General features: G+C 43.2%; 1 protein-coding gene across 2 annotated transcripts in view; it reads right to left on the bottom strand.

Moving 5' to 3' along the window:
• The window catches only part of Prkar2b (protein kinase cAMP-dependent type II regulatory subunit beta), a 710703-nt gene that overhangs the window by 73108 nt on the left and 619670 nt on the right, over positions 1–17925 (bottom strand). The window contains exon 1 of one of the 2 annotated variants that reach the window (XM_050122316.1): positions 15716–16234. The exons of the other annotated variant lie outside the window; for it this stretch is intronic. Coding sequence (XP_049978273.1) covers positions 15716–16019 — 304 coding nt within the window. The 5' untranslated portion in view covers positions 16020–16234. Of the gene's footprint in view, positions 1–15715; positions 16235–17925 lie in introns of those variants that run through there. 2 annotated transcript variants of the gene reach the window in all.

The raw sequence follows: 17925 nt of genomic DNA, 5'->3' as shown, positions 1-17925 counted from the left end.
TCCTGTCCTCATAATAGCGCTCTCTCTCTCTCTCTCTCTCTCTCTCTCTCTCTCTCTCTCTTTTTAAGAAATAAACACTTTTTATATCTGTTAGTTAACTAAATAAAAGATGGTCAAATTGTAAATGGAAATGTATAAGCTAATTATTTTTGACAGAATACCCAGTTCAGAATGAATTAACATATATCAATGTTTTAAAAAATCAAATAAAGTTCACCCTTGAACCAAGAAAAAAACTAAAATTTTAAAAGATCAACAAAATATTTTGCCAAGTAGCACCCAATACGTACTGAAGGACAGAACAAGGTAAATATGGCTCTGGCAGGCTTTACCCTTCCCCCATCCCCTCTGCCTTGCTAAACTGTTAGAATATTATATTCCTAAAGCTAGCCACCAAGGTCTATTCCCTTATTTGGCCACTTTCTTCTCCTAAGGCTGACTATGAAGGTCCAGCTATTCGAGTATTGAAGTCCAGCATTCAAAAGATCTCCATTTGGCTACAGCCCAATCAAAACAAACCAGCTCATCCTAACAAGGGGTTTTCCCCCTTTTCCTGTATTTTGTAGGCGGAGACTGCTCCTTCATTCCCAGCCACCCAGTCTCGAATAATAACATAGAAACTGTATTAATTACAACACTGCTTGGCCTGTTAGCTCAGGCTTCTTATTAACTAACTCTTACACCTTAAATTAATCCATTTCTATTCATCTGTGTATTGGCACAAGGCTGTGGCTTACTGGTAACGATCTGGCATCTGTCTCTTTTGACAGCTACACGGCATCTCCTTGACTCCACCTACCCTATTCTCTCTACATATCTCTGTTCAGATTTCCCACCTGGTTTTACTCTGCTAAGCCACTGGCTAAAGCAGTTATTTATTAACCAATGGTAATAACACGTATTCACAGCATACAGAGGGGAATCCCACATCACTTGTATAGACTGCCATTTGCCTTTGGGTCACACCTGTCTCCCCTCTATCTAGAGGCCTAACGGCAAGGAACCGCTTGTTCGTCCTGGCTGCCCAGAACCGAAATAATCACACAGAAATTGTATTCATTAAATCACTGCTTGGCCCATTTGCTCTAACTTCTTATTGGCTAACTCTTACCTCTTAAATTAACCCATTTCTATTAATCTGTGTATCACCACGAGGTCGTGGCCTACCAGCAAAGTTTCAGTGTCTGTCTCCAGTGGTGGTGGCTTCACGGTGTCCCCTGACTCCACCTTCTTCCTCCAGCATTCCCTTTAGTCCCCCCCCCCATCTCTGTTCCCCTACAGCTCTGCTATAGGCCCAAAGCAGTTCCTTTATTCATTAACCAATCAAAGCAACACACAGACAGAAGGCCCTCCCACACCACAGAGGCAGTCCTTTGTCTCCTATCTCCTGTCTTTGTCTCACTTTCCCTGCCTTTTGTCTCTCTGGGGCAAATGAAGATTCTCTGTGCTGAGAACTTGGTCTTGGGTGCCTTGTGCTGACTCCCATCCTTTCATGTGTACTTTGTACATATTCAATTCTTGGTCCCAAAAATAGCATTTATTTTCTATTATTCTACTAAAAGCCAGTGGGTTTCTATCACTCCTACAAATACTTGAAGATACTCATTACAGTCCCACAAAGCTCTTGCTCTGTACTTCAGAAATACCATATGCTGGCCTCTAGAGGGGAACACCAGGGCAGAATCCCAATGAGAGGGGGCTTCTCCAAACCCTAACTGCTGATACATGGATTATAAACCATATGGTTCATGGTCAGCTTTAGCCTTAGGTGAGGTGTGGGCATCTAAGGAACACTGTTTGCAGCAGGGATACAGGCCAGGTCTCCAGCCAGCCAGCTCACACAGATTGTGGCTGGAAGCAGGACAGGGTGAAATGAGACAGTGCTTCAGCTTCTAGAACGGTCCAACTTGAAGGATCACTGAAAAGGCCTACAATCTTGTTCTGCTTGTAAAACCAAACGCCTCCAAATAAACTGATATTTTAAAACATCACTATAGGAAGCAACAGATTAACTAGGAAAGCACATTTGTGTCTATGAGTGAACATGAGTCTTCTCTTTGTAATTCACGAGGGCCTTGCCAACAATGCTGCCTTCCGCGGAGAAAAGAAAACAGTTTCAACTGACGGTCCCAACATGACTAACCTCATGAAACCACACAGACGCAAGGCAGGGACAAAGGCCAAGGAAAAAGTTTCCCAAACTCTCTCCAGATTTTAAATACTCTCTTCTTGGGAAAAGGGCGCTGTCCTACTACAGAAATTCAACCTCTGCATCTCCATGCACTAAGTAAGTTCTCCTCCAAAGCTTGGGTACAGCGGAGATAAAGCCAAAGGGTTGTTTCCATGTGGGAGGGGGATAATCCAGACCGGACTCGTGATTTCAGAAGCTGAGAGTTCAGATCACCACACATACATAAAGTCACCACAAAGGCCATTTTGAAAAACATAGAAGTTTTGAGATGAATAACTACACAACCAAGAAGGGGTGTGACAATGACCTCCTCCTAAAAACAGTCCTACAGCATACCCACAGTGGGGTTCCCTGGGTCTCCGAAGAAGGAAGATGTCCCTGTCACTGATTACCTTCTGTAATACACCGTGTAGAGCAGAGCCTTTCATTGCTCCTCATGCCTTCCCAGTTCAACTCTCCCAGTGGTGAGCAGCAAACAGCTATCTAAAGATATCTTCTGTTTTGTATCGCCCATTTCTTCCTACATTAACTCCACAGGGCTGAGGTCTTCCCTGCTCTGCTTGGCCACTAATCCCCAGCACTTACACGCACACATTAGGACCAACAAGTCTGAATGAACTACACAGACAGAAAGTTACCGACAAGGAGGTACTCCCTGACTCCTAAGGACCATTCGGATAAAGGAAGGTGACAGTTAATGAAGTGTTAAGTTGGCGGGACTCACACATTACGGAACTGGCTGGAAACATTCAAAAGATTTAAAAGCAGCAAAAACTGACAACCCTTTCTTTGGCTTTGTTTCCCTCAGACATCAAAAATCATTCTCATTTATGCCCCATGACTATGAAAACGGAGCCTGGATCTTGGTCTAAAACAGAAAAAGGGAAACAGTTCAGGAGAGGACAATCACAGTAAAGGCATGTCTCAGTGGAAGACCAGAAAAAAAAAAAAAAAAGATTCCAACACCATCCATGTTCCTGCTGTTCTTTAGTTGAGGTGAAATTAACCTTCAGTGACATGCACCATTGGATGAGCCTTGACAAATGTCCTAAGCTACACACACAACACCCCGATGCAGATTTAAGCATCTCAACACTGCACAGTTTCTATGCCTGTGAGTCAGTTCCCACCGTCCTATGGGAGATCTATTAAATTCCCACACAACTGCTGCATTTCACCTGTCTGGGAACGTCATTTAAATGTGAGGTTCGTTCTTGCTGCTGGCAGCCTCGGCAGCTCATCTATTCTTATTGCTTGGCAGTTTCCCTTTGAGTGAGAATGTTGTAATTTATTCCTCTGTTTTCCTGTTGGTGGACAATAACTTGTTTCCAGTTCACAAAATATTTATAAACCTATACTTTTGTGGCTCTTGAAGAATGCTGAGACACGGGGCCATTGGATAGCCATAGGTGACTGTGTGTGTAACAGGCATGCAGTCTTCCTGTCTACTTTGTTATCCTTTTACAACATGTGTAGATAGGTTTACAGCATGCATAGATATGTTTACAGCATGCATAGGTAGGTTTACAGCATGCATAGGTAGGTTTACAGCATGCATAGGTAGGTTTACAGCATGCATAGGTAGGTTTACAGCATGCATAGATATGTTTACAGCATGCATAGATGAGTTGTCCCACATCACAGCCTACACTTAGCCCCTGTGGTACACACATAATTTGATATCTCCTTACAACTCTAAACCTCACTTCCCTAATAACTAAAACTACTGAGCTCTATTCTGTTGCTGATCAGCTACTCTTAAGACTTCTTTGTTGATAATACCTAAGTTTCTATCTTTGGTTAAATGTCTAATAGGAAAAAAAAACCACAGAACATGCAATAGAAAAATTCCAGACGTCATAACAAAAGTGATAAGGTATTTAAGAATAAAACCAACAAAAGATAGAAAACTCCTCTGGAAAAAAAAGTAACAATAAAAATCAAAGAATCTGAGAGGATGACAGAATAAAAAGAGAGATACTATGTTCATGGATAGAAGAGTCATTATAATTAAACATCTGTTCTCTATAAATTTATATAATTCAATGCAACTCCAACAAAACACTCACTGAAGATCTTATACAAAATGCGAGTTTATTCTAAAATTTCTATAAAATAAAGGCCTTCAAGTAAGCAACTTTGAACGACAAAGGGTGGTGTTACCATATCATCCAACCAGATCAGTATGAAGTCCTACTAACAAAGAGAGAGATTGATGGGAAGATAGCTAGATCAATAAATGGAATAGAGACTTTAGTTATAATCATGCATCCATGGAAACCAGTTTAGAAATTAACGGGAAATCTGAGCACAGTGATGCTGCATCTGCTTGTAGTCCTGTGTATTTTGGAGGCTGAGGCAGGAGGATAGCTTAAGCTCAGGAATTGAAGGCTAGCCTAGGCAACATACAGAGGTGCTGCCTCAGAAGAGCAATAAAAAAACCCACGAAATGAATCAATAAATTATGCAAGCTGAAAATCACATTCTCAGACTGGCAAGGTGGCTCAGTGTGACAAGGCACTTGTTAGAGTTGGATCCCTGGAATTCAAGGGGTGGAAGAGGAGAAGGCAACCCCACCTTCCCTCTCTCAGGCAATAGCTATCAAAAATTTTTGACTTCTAAGTTTCTTTAGACTCTTAAAGTTCTGCTTATCTAGATTATACCCATCAATATTCATTGTACTAGATGTTAAAACTGAATGCATTATATATTAAAGCTGAGAATAAACAAATACCCACTTTAAAAACATACTATACTTTCAAAAGAAGCAAATGTTAATGTTTTTTTTTATTTTTATTTTTATTTTTTATTTTTGTGAGCCTAGTCTCAAATGGCTGAGCCACCTCTCCAGTCCAGAAGCAAATTTTAGTAAATATTAGAATGATTTTACATTTTTCCAAGTTTGGCATGATAGATTGCGCATTCTGTCCATTGGAGTCTCAGATACTACCTGTCCTCGGGAGAAGTTCCCTGTAGCAGACCAGTCTGACCCCAAACTCAGATATCTGCCTGGGATTAAAGGCATGCACCACCATCACCCAGCCATAAAATACATTTTACAAATGAGTTTTTGTTAAAGTTCAAAAGCTAAAATACATTTTGAATACTCTTTAAAGAAATACAAAGCAACTACTATGAAATTAGTAAAAACTGCAAGTCTAATGTTTCCTGTGTAATTTTTGTTAAGAGTCAATTTAGAAATGAAAGACCTGGGGCTGGAGAGATGGCTCAGTCATTAAAGGGTAGGCTCACAACTAAAAATACAAAATCAAACATCTGTGAGCAACTACATCTGTATGCTAAGACCCAAAAGGACCCTTCATCTCCTTCTAAACCATGTTAAGATACTAGGGATTTATAGTTGAATAAGTATAGAATTAAGGGTTCTCGTAATAAACTACGAAGCAGTGTTAACTTGGAGACGTCTAAATCTGCCCCTCAGTGAGCTTACTTTTACAAATGCCATGACAGGAAGAAATGGAGGCAAGCTGTCAATGCACCACGAAGATTTTCCCAATTAATTTACATTTCAGGCATGCATTCCTGCTTTTACTATGAGCACCTGTCTCATTTAAATAAAGCAGCATTTTAAGTCTTCCTATCTACTCTGTCCTCAAGTGTTCAAGCTGAGGTACAAACATAAGTTTGGGGATTTATAAACACAAACTTCTTTAGTCTAATAACTCGGCCTGTTTCTCAAAGGAGAGGGTGGTATAAAAATCATGTTTTAACTTGTGGCTTTCTTACCATTCTTTTGTTTTTTTGCAGGGGGAGTTGAGGTGGGAACAAAAACATTACCTCAATTGTCACCCTGAATGTGAAACCTTTACAGGCAAGTCATGACTGGGTACCTGTGTTCTCTAAAGTTTATAGAGCAATCAAAGGTCAGGTTCAAAGATAAAATAGCCTTGTTTTTAATATAACGAAATCTAAGTCTTTGAGACTGAACTGAAAACAGACTACAGCTTTTATATTTTACAAAATTACCTTTAAACGCTTTGAAGTAGGTAAGTGTTAGCAGGCAAGCACCTGGCTGACCATTTACATGCATGGGAAGGCTTCGTGCCTTTTACATGGGCATGTGTTTCATATTAGGCATTAAATATTCAGCTGAGTTTTTAATTGAAGAAAAAAAAAATTGACCACCCACAACTGGCAAAGTGCAACCCACAGAGGAAAACTCGTAGAAAGCAGTATTTCCCTCCTGGCCTTCCTGCTGCTTACAACCTGCAAAGCTCCCGTGAGGAAGGGCAGGTGACACCACCAGAATCCACGGGGAAGCCCGAGATGACATCTGATTTCACTGAAAGCCGTGGAGAGGGAAGCAGGCTCAGGACAGGGTGTTATTTCTGAGATCTTCTAGGAAACTGAATTTATCTTAAGGCTTTGCCTTTCTTCCACTACTTAAAACTTAGCAACCCCTAATTAAACATAAGTAGCATCATTGAAAATGCCCACAGAAGATAAGTCAGAGTTCACGGTACACAGAGGAATACAGATTTACAGGAGAGATTTTGAGTAAAGTGACTTATATCTTTATCATAAGACAGAATTTCCCTCCACATTCCACTGAACTTCTGTGTTTGTGCGCACATACAGCTACCGCCATGGCTCTCTGTGGGTCCTCTGTGGTCTAGACGCCGAATCACCCGCTAACAGAGTCCCCAGCTGTGGCGTTTACAGTCGGAGTCTTCAAAGTGTACCGAAAGCAAGACTTTAAGGCAAAGGAAACACAAGGACAAGCCCACAAAGGCCTCCTCCTCTCTGAATCACATACTGTGGGACACTTCATACATGCAGCAAGTTAATACACTGCTGCACTTATAAAATCTATAAATACATATCGGGAGTATACATCCCAATACTTTTTCTAGCTAAGGCATAATACAGCGAAGTTTGCAAAACAAACACTATTTCTAATATATTTCTAAATATCATGGTTCTGAAGTACATGGTTATGGAAGTACAGGAAGTACTCATCTGGGTGGAATGGATGAAATAATTGGACCAGTGAAAGGCTGGGCTGCATGTTTCCCAGGGCACGGATAGGTAGCTCATTCCGGTCTCTAAACCCTGTTACTTCAGTGAGAGCTGAAAGCAGATCGCAGCACCACCTAGAACGACCTGGGTGGGTAGGAACACAGCTGCCGGCTCAGAATCCTGGCTCCACCACTTACTTACGTTGGGGAAGATGAAGCACCACGCACCTAACAGCCTGTGTTTAGCAAGGGGATGTAAGGAGCCCCAGATGTTCACAATAATTATTAATAAATAAAACGACACCATTTAACATTAGCCCTCTACAAGGGTAGGAATGAAATGCCTGAGTCATATTTTAAGTTAACTTGACCTTTGGGAAGGATGCTTTCGGGGTCTACTAGTATTTAACTAAATGGAAGCTTTTTCCCTGAAGACAAATCCCTCAGTAGCAATACCGTGAACTGTTCCGTCTTGGAACAGCTGATGTAAACAATGTCAGACCAAACCAAACAGACACAGGCATAACTGTACACAGCGTATCTTCTTGGCTTCACTTTCATGTGGAATGTGTGTTTATATTTTGATCTTTTGTCTTTTTTAAATCAAGAAACATTTTTAAACAGCAGCAACTGGAATGACTTTTTTTAAAGTTTCCAAACATATTAAGCCACACATGGCAGAACCTACTGCTAGAACATTCGTAGACGCAGCACCAACTGTGTTCATAGCTGATTCTTCCCGTTATTTTTGTTTTAAATTTCATTCATTCGTTTGTTTGTCTTAGACAGGGTTTCTCTGTGTTATCATTTATCATTTATTTATTTATGAAAGACAGGGTTTCTCTGCGTAGACCTGGCCGTCCTGAAACTCCCTCTGTAGACTAGGCTGGCCTCAAACACGGAGCTGAATTTTTAAAACTGTTTTGTTTTCATTTAAACCTTAACCTGAAATGTTTAGCTTTAGCTATCTCCAAAAATTACATAATGAAATAGTCTAAGGTGTTTAGAATTTCTGAAACAAAAATTGATCTCATAAAATAATTATAATAATAATCATATCACAGTGAGGGTTTACTGTTGGGGTTTGTCACAACTAGACAGTATAGACAGAACTACAAAAGGCCAAAACATGGCCAAATCCAGCAATATCACTGCGCTATGGCTTTTTCCCCACTGTCTCTTAGGTTTATTTTATTTTAATTATTAATTACTATTATTATTATTATTTTACTTATTATAAAGTTTTGTTGCAATGAAAAGCAGTCAGAGCAAATAAAACTTTAAAACAACATATACTTCTTTTCTTTAGACCAAGCTTTTGGAATGTCCCTTGCAGCCCAAAGGAGGGGAAAAAGAATTCATAATAGAGGAGTTAATACAAACAGCACACAGACTGACATATGAACAAGGCTAAACTTACAAGCCTGGACCCACTGTACTCAGACAGGAACTGCCTCTCGACTGCTTCACCTAAACACACGCATCACACACAAGCTCTATGAACAATTTCTCACAAAAGAATTAATTCATAGATTCAGAAAAACTTAAAGAGAATTATCGTGACTGTTTTTAAAAGGAAGAAATTAATGAAAGGGGGCATGGAGGGAGGGAGGGAGGGAGGGAGGGAGGGAGGGAGGGAGGGAGGAGGGAGGAAAAGGAGATGGTCTTAGCCTCTGTGGAGGCAGTGCGCAGGCTCAGCTCTCTGCTTTCCACACCCACTTGTTCCTTCTAACAGGTGGCTCCTTCTGGCGCTCTGGACACCTGACAGAGACTGCAGTCAATTACTTCCGTCTCCTGTGCTCAGTCCTCCCCTCCTCACTCTGAGACGTCCCATCAATCCCCAGCCTCCACTGGGGGCCTTCTCTAAGGCTACTACTGCTGATAAATGGCTTGCTTAAGACATCATAAATAAACTCCTAATAGACAGATTCAGTGTTTTTCTGATGGTATTTGAGAGGCTGAAAAGGAAACACACTTTTTTTTAACACAGCTATAAACAAAATCTTGACAGCTGGAAATTTACTGGAATCCAGGGAGTGAGATTTGTAACAATAAATAACCATGCAACATTTACTCCTCGCTGGGGCACCTGTGCAGCCTCAGTGGAAAGCTTGTACCTGTCTTACAGAAAGAAAGCTTGGTTTTAACTCAGGCAGGTTGGGAAGCACCCCAAGCCCCACCCACCATCCTTTAGGACCCTGCCTCAGTTTCTCACACGCCCCACTGATTAGCCTCTTACTTTCTCGCTCTCACACCTCCCCCCTCCTCCAGCCAGATTGTTGCTCTCCCTTGACTCCCTCTGCAAAGCAGTTATTGGTGGATAACAGGAGAAATGAGATTACTTTAAGGCCTCTGGCATTTCAGTTTCAACCCCTAATACCTGTCACAGAAAAGAATAACTGTTCTACTCTGAACACCACAAATCTATGGTACTACTACTGGATTACACTTGTAACTAAAATAATGGCTTCAATATTTTTAGCGTCTGGCATGAATGATATAATCCATTTCAGGATTTAAAGCTGCCCAAAACCACACAGTCTCATTAACTACAAAACCTCTTTCCTACAGTTGTGAGCTGAAAGGATACAGCATTTATGACTGTGCAGTGCAGGTTCGTATTAAATCCCGAAGGGAGCCGTAGCACCCCAAATGTTCTCCTCAGCTTTCTAAAGAGTAAGACCAGACTGGCTTCCAAACAAAACAATGATAACGCTACTCTGTAGAGTGCCTATCAGTTAAGGTTTCTGACAGGTAACTAGTGCTTGCTGTATACTGCCCTAATGACCTTACAAATATTAACTCACTTAATATTCAGTATGAATTCTGGGCTATCACGGCGATGGCACATCAAATGCTTCTCAGTATGGCACTTCTCCACGAATGCCTGAATTTAAAATTACTACCAAAATATAACCTTTACAAATGTTTTCAAACTGACTAGATATATTTGAAAAACCCAAAATATATTGTGAGGCTCTTGTAGGGGGCTGGAGAGACGGCTCCATGGTTTAGTGCACTTGCTCCTTTCACAGAGGACCTGGGTTCAGTTCCCAGCACCCACAAACGTAACAATCTGTAACTCCAGTTCTAGGATACCCTATACCTTTTGACCTCTGATGGCAACACACACACACACACACACACACACACACACAGTATGCACATATGTAGATGTAAAAAGTACATTCATATACTTAAATCTTAAATCTTAATATTTTTTAAAGGCTCTTATAATTTTTGTCTATTGTGCAAAACAACTGGAAAGTCAAAAATGCATGTCTTTTATCAGTTGTTGTTGGCAACACATTGGGAGGCAAGCGCTGATGACTGGCTGCTTTGTCTTGGATCTTCTGGTGGACAAAAGGCACCAGAAAGTGCAGGTTCGCAGTGAAGCGTACAGGGAAGTAGATCGTGTGTAACCTGTAATCCCAGCACTTGGGAGGCAGAGACAATCAGAGCTCAAGGCCAGCCTGACTCACGCGGGAAGTTCAACAGTCAGCCCACACAGGGATTCCTTAAAGTGACCGTGAGTTCAAGAAAGCCAGCTGAGAACATTCTGCACCTTCTTGTGAAGCCAGCAAACTGCCTTTTCCTGCTTTCACCCTCCAGCTCATGGGAAATCACGGGAACCATTTCAGACAGACTTCTACTTTCCAGCAAGTCACAAAGCACTCACATGTGTCAGGAGTAAAGAACATGTGCTTAAAATGGCATGAGGGAATTTCTGCAGACACGTCTGGTACTCTTCCCTCCCCTTCAATCACTTCTTATGATAAATAACCTTATTCTCTGAATCTGCACCATGACCACAAGGCCTAACGTTCCAATTTCACTTGATCTCAAAGACATAAAGAGGCCTACCTCTTAGCATTAAACTAGTTGATATTGAGAGTCAGGGATGGGGTGCAGCTGCCTTCAGCTGTGTACCCCCGGTGACCTCACTAGGCACCAATGGACAGTTCTACCCAAGGCTCCCACAGATGGCCCTGGTTAAATGAAATGGGTTATAATACAAAGCCACAGGGCACACATGTGGGAAAGAGACTGGCCATGCCGGCTATAGGAGCGGTAAGAGCAGTGGGTGGAGTAACACACCATACATACATATGAAATTAGTTCAAAAAGATCTAACTGTATCTTGTACATCCCATACTACTTGGAAGTTGTAAAAATCAAAGTGAGAGCCGGGAGGTGGTGGTCTACACCTTTAATCCCAGTGCGAATGATGTGAGAGTCCCCTCTGTGTGGTGTGATTACCATTAAAAATAAAGAAACTGCTTTGGACCTATAGCAGGGCAGAACTTAGCTAGGCAAGGAAAACTAAACTGAATGCTGGGAGGAAAGAGGGCAGAGTCAGGGAGACGAGATGGAGCTGCCTCCAGAGATAGACATGCTAAGAGATAGATCTGCAGTCCACAGATTCGTAGAAATGGGTTAAATTAATATGTAATAAGAAGCTAGAGCTAATGGGCCAAGCAGTGATTTAATTAATACAGTTTCTGTGTGATTATTTCAGGGCTAAGTGATTGGGAACCAACAAGCTGCCTGCTTCTATGCACGAAGGAGGCAGAGGCAGGAGGATCTCTGTGAGTTTGAGGCCAGCCTGGCTCTATAGAGCAAGTTCCAGGACAAGCACCAAAGCTACAAAGAAACCCTGTCTCAAACCCCACGCCCCTCCCCTCCAAATCAAAGTTTTCTGACAAAGATTTCAAATGTTTAAGAGGCTCAGTTGCTACCTGGAAATCTGTGTGTGTATGTGTCTTTGCATGTGTGTGCACACATACAAATATTTGATATTCTTGCTGTATGGTTCTACGTTTTTGGCTGTGTTTCTATTTTTAATTTTAGTTCTTTTTCGCTGCAACATAGAGTACTAGTTCTATATATTGCTGAAGTTCATCCCACGTTGTCTACTCTGCCAGTGACCCTTTGTAACTTGTTCTTTGCCGCTTGTCAATTCATCAGGGTAATTTGAACTATATTTACTTTATTCTGAGCAATACACGACCCAGCCATGATGCCTGTGTAATTACCACTCATATTACTCCAAATTAATAGTGATCGAACAGTTTGTCCTACTCTTAACCCACCAGTGCCAGCGTTAGGGATACTACCCTGGCAAAGAAGGCAGGCAGAGCAGGTGACAAGCAGCCTTCACTCTAGTTTCTAGAAATTTCCCTAGAGAGCCACCATAAGCTACTAACATTCTACCAACTATGGCTGCCTAAAAGTCAGGATCAGGTGATAACCCCTGCCCCCGAAAAAAGGCATTGCATGAACAGATAGTAACTCTATCAGCAAATAAAAGAATCCATGAGAAGGGCAAGAGGTAAAGGCCCCCTTCACGCATCTGGCCCCATCTATGGCCACATCACTGCAATAATGGATCAGACCACTTTTCCAATAACCTCAGGTACCTGGTTTTCTAGTTAAACCACAATACAGGAGGTTAAGGTCATAGACTTGATCTTTGTAAGCGTCTAACAGGTAACAGTTTCGTGGTCAAACACTTGCCTTTTAACCTCAAGCTATTATAATACCACCACGTATATGAAAATGATTCACGAGAGAAGTCAAGAGCCAACAATGCAAACCCATTACCAGTACTGGAAAAAACCCGGGACACCTGACCTGTGAGTCAAGCCAAGGGACAAATTTCATTTAAGAACTTTCTGATGATCTGGGCCTCAAGGTCAAACAGATTTGTTTTTTAAAGCCCAGTTCTGCTACTTTGAATTCTGCACATGACCTCAAACAAGTTAACTGTCCAAAGCCTTAAAGAAAATATATTAAGTATCCAGGAGAGTTTGCTACAAAGGGGTTAGCACAGGCCCAGTTGGCCCCAGATAAACCTGGCAGACAAGAGCACAGAGACGAAGTCAGGCCCACCTGTGCCAGCTCTGGCCCACGGCACACTGGCCCTGAAACACAGAGTAACTGACAGCTTCATTACTATCACGGAGCTGGGGTAATGAACTAAGATGTTTACGGAGGACCTAACAAACCAAAAATGTCAACAAATGGCAGCGCTTTCTCTAACCATTAATAAGAAGAGGGGCTACATTACAGTCACGGTCATCAAGATCCACTGACCAGTGTTTTCAAAGTGTGGTCAGGGCACTGTGGGTATCAGAAAACCTGAGATGTTTGTTGACCAAAAGGAAAAAATATTAAAAGAGAAAAAAAATCCCCTATGTCTTACCTATTCATAAAAGCTCTCTCAGATGGGTACTAAATGTTATTTTCTCAATCAAACTTCAGGCTGCATGTGAAGTGTAAACATCATTGATTCTGTAACCCTGTGCTGTGTCTCAGGGACTGTCATCAATGCTTCCTCTCTACTGTGCCAAGAGAATGACCCGCTGTGTGTGTGTGTGTGTGTGTGTGTGTGTGTGTGTGTGTGTGCGTGCGCATGTCTGTGTGCACGTGTGTGTGTGTGCATATGTGTGTATCGCTCTATATGGATATATATATATATATATATATATATATATATTCCCCCTTTGACCAGGTGTAGGTAAATTATAACCTTGCATAAACCCAAGCTCTAGAGAGTACATTTGGTTAAAGGGCTATTTGAGAAACAAAATGATCCAGATGATAAGATGTCCACAAAGTCTCAAAGGGCCATTCACAATATATATATAAACCCTGCCCCCATAGAGGTTATACTAACGCCAAACACACATCTCTCTGCTGGATAATCATCAAATTGTGTTAGGGTCAAAAGTTCTAGAGCCCCTGGAGGTAGAGGTGGGGATAAACAGTGCACTGGCTAGGTATTTATTACAACTGACCTTGAGTCATTTTTATAGGAAAGATGACTTGAAGACTATAAGGCTTCCTAGAAAAGACCCCCCTACTGCTTACAAAAGCACTTGTTTGGTCCAATGCGCAGGATACACACTCTTGCAAGGACAAATTAAATCAATGCAAAGTGCTTCAGGATAATTAAACAGAAAGGCTTCGGCCGTATTAACACCATTACTAAAGCGCACAGAGGTCTTTACTAAGTCCCCACCTCCTTGTTGCCTGCCATCTAGGCCACCAGTCCCTTTCCCTTTGTGCATTGCTTGCCTGCAAGTGCATCCCCACGTCACAGACTCACACCATGTGCACAGGTGCAGGTGCATGCAAGTAACAGACGCCACTGTCCTTTCTACACTGCGCAGGCTTTCCCTTCTCACGTACAGTGTTGCCTGGTTCTCCTTCCTAGCAGAACAGCTAAAACTATGATTATCCTATCCTCAAAAGCTCCAAAATGTCCCAAATTAAGATTTTAAATAGCAGTCTTCTCTTCCACATTTGCGCAGCACTAATGTCCGGGGTTTCTCTGCTTCAGACGAGCTAAGAATACGTTCATTTTATAACCCATCCAGTATGGAATTGGTGCTACAAAGAAATGAAAATCTTCCCAGGAAGGGACACAAGGACATGAAATGAACAGCATTTAAGTGTTCTCATTGTATGAAATTCACTGTGGACACACCAATCACCAGCAGGATAAATAAATAAAAGCTGCATGCGCGCTTGCCTTACACCACAAAGAAAACACTTGTACATTGGCACACCATGGCATTTTAGCCGGGGTTCCTGAAAAACATGGGATTTGGTACATTGTGTAAATACAAGTGCCAGTAAAACGTGTGTGTATCTGTTGTGTCAGGGAGAGGCTGGTAAGTACAAGGGGTGGGACTTGCCAAAAGCAGCTATTTAAGAAAATTCCTTTTCTCTCTCATTCATTCTTTCTAGCCCCAGTGTCTGGCGCAGTCCTTACGGTTACTCATTGGCTTTTCATTCTAAAGACAGCTGACATGCTCTTAGAACTTCCTATGGTGCTATTTTTTCCTACACACTTGAAACAAAATCAAAACCATTCAATATACATATACTGATTTTTTTAAAAGAAAGAAAAATATTGGCCTATTTCCTCACTCCAAAGACCCCATAGATATCTGGCTAAATATGATCCTTTGTTATGCATCCAAAAATATCTCCACCACATGGTATTGGAAAATAATAAATTATTCGTATTCTAAGGATGTCCCAGCTATTATCATCAATTTGTTTTACCTCGGTGAGTCCGATTTCACACGCCTCCTACTGAGTCCTACACGTTTCGCCTTTCCTCCCCGAACACTCCATTAATAAATTTAAGGGCTGAAAAGAGGACGCCAAGCGCCCTTCATGCACAATGGTCCTCTCTGAGACTGAGACATCTCCCACCATGGGAAAGTTAACCTTCTAGCAAGATGCCCACCCCAAATCGGCCGGGGAAGAGGGGTGACGGAGGGGCTGCAAGAGCGCAACCTCTTATTTCTCCACCACCAGAGAAACGGAGGGCATGACAAGAGAGCGGAGTAGGTGGGCGAGTGGGAGAGACCGAAATGGGTGCTGAGGGGGTGGGCGGGATGGGAAGGTAGAGAGTGCGGGGAAGGTTGGGGAGCTCAGCGCAGGGTTCGAGAGCAAGGCGGGGTTCGCGAGTGAGGCGGGCGCGGCGGTCAGGTCTCGGGGCGCGGGGCGCGAGGGGGCCGGTCCTCACCGTTGAACGCCCCTGCTTCCGCGGCCTCCTCCTCCTCTTCGCCGTTCTCGGAGTCGGAGCGCATGGGCTCCTCGGCGAAGTTGACCCCCTTACTGGGGGTGCCGCCCCCGACGGCGGCGCCCGCGTCCCCCCAGGTCCTGCCCTCATGGCCGAAGCGTGCGGCGCCCTTGCGCTCGTTCTCCTGCTGCAACCGCGTGAAGTGCTGCAGCGCGAACTCCAGCAGGTCGGCGGGCTGGTGCCTCAGCACCTCCACCGTGAAGCCCTGCAGCAGCTCCGTGAGCCCCGCGGGGATCTCGATGCTCATCCTGCCTGTGCACGCCCGGGGCGCCTGGGCGCCGCCCTCGCCCCGTTTCCCTCTCCGCGGTCCGGTCTCGGGCTGCGCGGCCCCCAAGCGAGCGCCCCCGGCGCTACCGGCTGTGAGCGCGGCACACTGGGCCCCCGGCGCGGCTGCTCCGTGCGGCGGCGGCGGCAGAGCGAGCGCAGCCCGGGGAGGGTTGGCAGCATCTCCAGCTCCTCCCGCTCCCTCTCCCGCCGCTCCTGCACCGCCCCCCCCCCGGCGCCCCGCCCCCGCCCGCGCGCCCACGTGATCCCCGGAAACCATAGCAACCGGGCGGGCGGGTGCAAGAGCCGCCTCGCAAGTGGCCTCCGGGTGGAGGCAGCGGGAACCTAGGGCGTGGGACCCGAGGCCGCGGGCTCCACCAGAGATCCCTGCGCAAATCCCACGCATCACTCGCCCAAGCCCACCCAGAGTTGGTGTCGCGCAATTGGTTCTGAAACTTCAGCCTCCACCTTGGTGGTGGCTTTTTCTTTCCCTAGAATTCAACCGCAAGAGAAATGTACGTGATGTCTTTTGTTCAAGTCACGCAGCTATACTGGCTATCTTTTGGATAAAAGAAATACTGCCCCTTGTTTGTTACAACATCTTTTTTCTTTCACTAGGTTTTATTCTGCCTTTCAGCCACCTGGCTGGGATGTCTGCCTTAGAGATGTTCTGCTATGGCGTGCTTGGTGCATTTCCTACTGGTCGCCCAGACAAAGGCAGCGTTTATTGTGAAGCACTTATCAAAGTTAGTTGATATCCTTCAGACAGGATACAGGATCGTCAGGGCAGGTGGTCAGACAGTAAAGAGTGCACTGAATGATCAGCCTCGTTGCTTATTTTGAAGTCCTTCCTGACCCTCTGAATCATTTCAATTAGAACATAGCAATATAAAGAAAATAGAGCTACACATTTGTGCTTTTAAAAGTAAGCCCTTGTCTTTAAAACGAGCCTATTCCAAGAATTTTGAAGCAGAAAAAATTATCTTTTGCCAAATTAAACACCGTTTAAATGCACACATTCGTTTTCTACGATTCCCGTTTTATTGTAAAGCTCTCCAAGCACAAGCTCACTTATCCGTTCTTTCTTTAGTTTCATTTTATTATTCTCGTTTACCTTTCTGCCCACACAAAAGGTAAATTACGTGACTCAGGAAACCCAAAAACTAGAAATAGAAATACCACTTTGTTTTATTATTTTTTATAAATATATCTTACCCATAGGTTTACACGGCATCTTGTATTTTTCCCATAAGGGAATGCATTTCTCAAGTTCAGTTTCTTAACCTCATAATAATAATGCTTTAAAAAATGCTTCTAAATGGTATTTGGGGAGTGCGTAAGAAATAAGCTTAGAAAATGTGGTGAGGGGCTGGAGAGATGGCTCAGTGGTTAAGAGCACTGACTGCTCTTCCAGAGGACCGAAGTTCAATTCCCAGCACCCACATGGAAGCTCACAACTGTCTGTAATTCCAGTTCCAGGGGACCCAACACCCATGACCAAACACCAATTTATATTAAAAAAATTAAAAATCATAAAAAAGAGAAAATGTGATTTTCATATGTGACATTGGAACACGGTATTAGCCAAGTTCTCTACCATGCAAGCATTATCGTGTTGGCTAGATCAATAACCTAAGATGCATTTCTATCACCTTTCTTCATTAATGATGTTTACATTAATTAGGAATACCATTGTTCATGTGCAGCAAAAATGTCAGCTATACATTTCTCTATCTTATAAGGCAAGCTATTGAAGGCTTTGGTGGTACTCAGTGGTAATGGGGAATTCACACTCTTTTATGGCTGCTGCACCTCCAGTCATTTAGTCAAGTTAAATAGGAGGAAAATGGGAAACAGACAGGACACCCCTCCACCCTCCACAACTACCC

This window comes from Alexandromys fortis, unplaced genomic scaffold, assembly GCF_014885135.2.
Source record: "Alexandromys fortis isolate MF-2015 unplaced genomic scaffold, M_Fortis_MF-2015_v1.1 scaffold_201, whole genome shotgun sequence".
NCBI lineage: Eukaryota > Metazoa > Chordata > Mammalia > Rodentia > Cricetidae > Alexandromys > Alexandromys fortis.
Note: the sequence above shows the minus strand (reverse complement) of the source record. Positions and strands in the feature narration are given on the sequence as shown.